The 5,475-nt window shown below is 44.4% G+C and overlaps 1 protein-coding gene across 1 annotated transcript; it reads right to left on the reverse strand.

The window, feature by feature from the left end:
* Positions 1-346: 346 nt before the first annotated feature.
* Positions 347-4,021, reverse strand: LOC147882153 (uncharacterized). The gene is made up of 3 exons (XM_087401684.1): positions 3,128-4,021; positions 2,836-2,946; positions 347-2,506 (listed from the first exon to the last, which is right to left on the reverse strand). The coding sequence occupies exons 1-3, from the start codon at positions 3,734-3,736 to the stop codon at positions 749-751; spliced, it is 2,478 nt and encodes an 825-aa protein (XP_087257810.1). The 5' UTR covers positions 3,737-4,021; the 3' UTR covers positions 347-748.
* Positions 4,022-5,475: the final 1,454 nt, after the last annotated feature.

Genomic DNA, 5,475 nt, shown 5'->3' on the forward strand with positions numbered 1-5,475 from the left:
ACCTGAGCTCCCACTTGAACACACTCTTAGCCAAGGCCACCATCATATAGACTGCCGTGGCTCTTGCCATCAAACAATCGAATGACATCTGCGATAATCAAACTATCGGATGGGTCAGTTGGCACGTGCATACAGACTGCCCTTGCCATTGCTCTTGCCATCAAATAATCAAATGACATCTGTGATAATCAAGATATCGGGTCAGTTGGCACGTGCATACAGACTGCCCTGGCCATTACCATCATAGAATCAAATGACATCTGCAATAATCAAGCTATGTAGTGAAGTCCTATGTACAAAACTCCCAGTTTCATGAATCGTAGAAACATCTTTGCAAACACTTAGGAATACATTTGAAAACTGCGGACCAAAAATGTGCACTCTTAACTAACAAAACCAACAAATTCAACCAATGAGACCTACACACGCTTCCACATGGAAAGCAAAATCAGAGAGGGATCCTCTTTTTGTGAGGCAGGCTGAACTCCGTAAATTGTGCAACTTTGAGATAAAAATCCATTCACAGGATTGCTCGATATCTCGATATCTTTCTGCCAGCATAAGGTTCCAATCAGGCTCTCTGAGAAGTTGCATGTTACCTGCATGGTATTGGCAGTGATGATATTGACTACAATTTCTTGCAACAGCACTGCTACTGTACATCAAATAGAACCCAGTTTCTAGCATACAGACTTCAACTATGCCAAAAGTCCCCTGTCAAACCAGAACAACAGCCCCTCAATGAAAGTTAGAAGCCCTTGCCTCCTCTCAAGCGAACCTGCTGGCCCTCTAACTTTGCTTCCAAAAGCTTTGCTGCCAGGCTGTTGTCCCTCGAACCTTTTGACATCTCACTTGAATCCTTACTCATCCTTCCTTTCCGCGGGCTTCCTGCATCTGGAGAGGAACAATAATGGTTCCATTGACGAGTTGGACTGGATGTTACATGTGGCAGCTGATGCATAGGAGCATATACTGAGTTAGCATGCAGATCTCTACTGCCTCCTGCCATGTGTTGCTGCCTGGCAGCATTGCTTCCAGATGATTCTAATTTTGCAGTTTCTCTATAGTGAAGACGAGAATCTTCAAGTACAGCACCTCCAGCTTTTAAAAAGCCGTCAGTATGCCCTTGTATATTCCTTCCCATCACCTTTGAACTGAAAGAGAGATGTCCTTGTGAATCTTCGTTATCGCTTTGCCATGAGTTCATGATTTCCCCTGTTGAAAGTCGTCGAGCTTGACACTCCCTCATTTCACCTCTTTCTATGTGTCGCTCTATCCACTGAGAATCTTGTGTGTGGCCCCAATGAATATCGTTTTCTCTTCTGTCTTCCCCCCTCATTCCTGAATCAAATTGGGCACTTCTGGTTCGTTCAAGGCTTTGAGATTGTCCTGCTTGCCATTGCTTCAACCTGTCAACACTTGGAACTCTTAGATCGGTAGACCTCCTTCCCCTGCTTTCAACATCCTGCTGTAGGTAAGAATAGTGTCCCCATTGACTACTGCTAGATTTTACAAATGGTTCATTATTTAGCTCAATTGAGTGCAGATCATCATCATCACCAGAGAGATCATCATCAGGTCCTTGGATTTTACGTGCACTTGGCCTGCTTTCACTGCCATGAAGTGAATCAACAGAATTCCGACCTGAAAGCATGCCTTTTCTTGGATGAAATGAGTCAGCCAAGTTACGACCTATAACTGCATCCAAAGAATGTCTACGCATGTCCTGCTTATCTGCTGTTGTGTGGTCTCCTTCATCCTTCAAACCACCTGCTCTTTTGGCCTTGAGAAAAGACTCGAGCTCACTCCTCAGCTTATCAAGCGCTGCATTTTTTTCTTCCAATTCCAACTTTGCCTCCATCAGCTTCATTTGGACCCTTTCCTCTCGCCAAATTTCAGCCATCTGAAGCATCTTTCGCTCTTGTTCCACTTCTTCTCTTACTTTAACAGACTCTCGCTTCAGCTCCTCTACTCTTGCTTTGTCGTCTCCAATCTCTCTGGCTAGTTCATCACAAACATCTTCCATCAGTTCTCGAGCTTTCCTTTCCCTCTCAAGATCTTGTACGGCTTTTCTCAAAGTTCTCTTAACCTCATGAAGATCTCTTGCTACCCTTCTGTGAAGCATCTCAAGCCTCTGCTTTGCTTTTCTTTCATCCTCGAGTTCCTTCCTAATTGACTGCACAGCCAACCTGGTATTCTCTTGCTGTTGCTCCAGCCATAGTGCCTTCTCTTCAGCTATTCTCTTTGTCATGTTCTCAACTTCCTTGCGATGAGTTGTTTCATTGAGCATAAGCTCCTGCAATTGACTACGAGCAAGATCTAACTCAGAACGCAATGTAGCCACCAATGACATGCTAGATGCATGTTGCTCCTCTAGACTCCAAACATGATTCAACACCTTCAATAGATCAGCCGTGGTTGTTGGCCCGCAACCCAAATTCCTGGGAATGGCCTTCACATCAAGAACGGAATTTGATGGACTGATAGCTCTGCCAGCAGCTCCAACCTGAAAAGTGAAAGTGGAGCCCTACCGAGGTCAATGACAGAATAAAAGAAAGCATCCACCAGAAATCAATGAGAAGCACACTCGTATTCTGAGCTAAAACTCTTGAACAAGAACAGAAACATGTGCGAAGCGACATGATCAGAGACCAACACAAAGGCTAAACCATAAACTTCACCATAACATAAGGTGCACTTACCTTCGAGATCCCTACTTACGTCCTAAGAAACGGTAAGTCGCTGCAGGCCAATGCACAATAACGTATCCACTCTCCGCCGCAAAAGACGAGCATACTGATACCGCATTCAATAAGTTTATACAGCATGCAATACCTCAGCGATAGAATCATCGGTCAGTCGTGCAGCCCTCCGTTCCCTGTGCCTTGCCAGTAATCTGAGCAGTTGAGACCGTGCACCCGCCGTTTTTCCCCCGGAATGAGGTTGCTGGTTTTTGCGCCATCCCCAAATGCCCCGGAAAAGACAGAGTTCAGAGAGGAGAAAATTATTACTGATACACCAAAACCGTTGCTTCAGGGAGCCAAGGTGCCAGATCTACTATCCGAGAATAAAGAAAGACGTCTTGTGATAAGAGATTCAACAACTTCAGAATAATGAGGAAACATACCTTAGACTGTATCGACGACCTTCTATGCGATCCATGGCTGATTCGGCTTGACGCGGGTGAGAGGAATTGCCCATGCAGAATCAAGCGCTTAGACGCAAAATTTCTGTTGCGTTGCTGCTGCTGCTCCTCCTGAATTGCTTGAATTCTATTCGGCCCACTTTTAGATAACGGAACTTCCTGTAGCTCCCAAAGAGTGGCTGCCAGTCGGCGCGCAGAGACGGGAAGGCGTCGGCCTGGGTGATGGTGGTGCTGCTGCTGCTGCTCCGCCGCCACAGCAGCCATGGCATCAGAAAAAGGATTCTCGAAGAACTTCCAGCTCGGGACGGGGGTGCTTGGGCCACCGCGTCGCGCTACGAGAAACGCACGCTTGAGACGAAAGCCGGAGGAGGAGTGGGGATATTTAGCGATAGAGGAAGAATAGAGCCCGCCTAAGCTGCTGCTGACGGACGACGATCTCCTCCTATCTCTCTTTCGGGCCCTCCTGCTGCTAGCCACTGCGGCAACAGCCTCCTCCTCCTCCTCTTCTTCTTCCGGCTCTTCTGCTCCTGCTTTGGCAGCAGCTTGTTGCTCATCTGGCTCCAAGAAGTTCAGTTGCTGCTTCTGAGGCATGGTCTGAGACGGGGAATCAGCCTCAAGAAAAATTCAGCAAGGAAAAGACCATGAACGCGGAGGACCTGTTCCTTCGCCAGCGGCCGAAAAGGAGCTACGGATTGTGCTCTGTGTCGAATCCGAATGAGGTGAGAGTGCGACTGGCCGATGTGGCCAGCTGCGATCCTCGTTCGAGATCTTCGAAAGTGAAGTCGATAGAGCGAGGGAAGGAGGTGAGAAGGAAGGTTGGAGGAGTGCATTTGATCTAGGAAGGGGGAGGAGTCAGGGATGCATGGCTGGACGATGCAAAATGAAGAGGGTGCTCGTGCTCAGCAGCAGCACCCTCCTCCTCAGTGCTCTCAGCTCAAAGATTTCACCTTCTTTTCTACCCCCGAAAATCTTCCCTTTTTCTATCCTTTCAATTTAATGCCTCCCATGTGACCACCCTGCAAGTCGCATCGCCCCTCCCACATTTCAATATCAATATATATTTTATTACACGCAATTAATAAGAACGAATCGTAGCATTGCTCGTTCATCTAAAATTCACACAGATGTATCTTACGACTAGGTAGCATCATCCTTTACACAATTCATGTTTCACGTGAGTAACTCTCTTCTCTAACACAAGAAGTGGCTCCTCCTTATTTCTCCCATGTTACCATGAAATAACTGCATGGCACAAGTACCATTTGCATGAGAGTATAAAACACAAAAGAAGAAGCTAGTCCTTATTTGGCTACTCTTAATGCAAATGTTATCTTTGTAAGATGTTGGGATTTTGTTAATGTCACTCGTGTTACTTTCATAGATTTTTTGTTATTGCAAGAGCTTTCAACTCTATAAATAAGAAAATCCTAAGATTCTTTCAACCTAGGAATCTCAAACAATTAAGCATGTACATTGTAAACGTACCTAAAAGGAGGCATATCTTGTCTCTCTTATTTGCTTCCATCTCAAGAGAAAGAATCTATACTTCCATATGCATCCCAAAAGTCACCCTAACCACACTCTATAGTGCAAAGCTTTGCCTTTGTTTTGCATTGTTCATCCTAGCATTGGCCCACTCTTTCTTTTGCATCCACCCACTTATAGGCTCACCCAAGCACATCAATCTCCATTCCTTCCCTTCCTTGTCGCGATCGTAACAACTTATGAAGCTGTACAACATTATCATGCATCCCACTCCTATCCTCTTTAATAGCATTTCTTGTATGCCTTGTCCTTCACTTACTGATTCTTTTCCCTAGTTATGGATGGTAGCTAAACATATATCCCCCAATTTTAAGAAGATATTACTCTAGGTTTCACTTAAATATTGTTCATGTGACTACTATTGTAGATAAGTTTTATTATGCTACATGTCTAAATCCATGACATTTCTTATTATGCTAGACTTCATTTTAAGTCCATGACACATTTTATGTGATCTCAATCCATACTTTTTTCTTTGAGTGATCGACCAAGAGCAGGGAAAATCCATCCAAGGATCCCTTCTGGATAATGGGAAAATCAATTGTATAAGTGTTCCAAAGTGTTTCAATGCCTAAATCTATGTAAAAGCATGTTGTCTTATCAAGAAACATCTCAATAAATAATAGTTGCAAACTTGTAATTGATTTTACATTCCAACAAACACAAACTTCAATCATATTAATTTAAGTGGTAAAGCCTCAAATCTCAATGACTAGAACATATTATCATCTTCTCTTTCCAAGCCTTCCACCAACCTCCCAATTTTCTTAAACAATTATCTTTTT

Source organism: Dipteris shenzhenensis, chromosome 30, assembly GCF_047967505.1.
Source record: "Dipteris shenzhenensis isolate YYH24624 ecotype China chromosome 30, Dip_SZ_1.0, whole genome shotgun sequence".
Classification (NCBI taxonomy): domain Eukaryota; kingdom Viridiplantae; phylum Streptophyta; class Polypodiopsida; order Gleicheniales; family Dipteridaceae; genus Dipteris; species Dipteris shenzhenensis.

Coding starts and splice junctions, on each gene's coding strand:
- LOC147882153 (XM_087401684.1), bottom strand. CDS start 3,736: ATGCCTCAGAAGCAGCAACTGAACTTCTTGGAGCCAGATGAGCAACAA. Junction 2,947..3,127: donor GGTCGTCGATACAGTCTAAG/GTATGTTTCCTC, acceptor CGCAAAAACCAG/CAACCTCATTCCGGGGGAAA. Junction 2,507..2,835: donor CCGATGATTCTATCGCTGAG/GTATTGCATGCT, acceptor TTCACTTTTCAG/GTTGGAGCTGCTGGCAGAGC.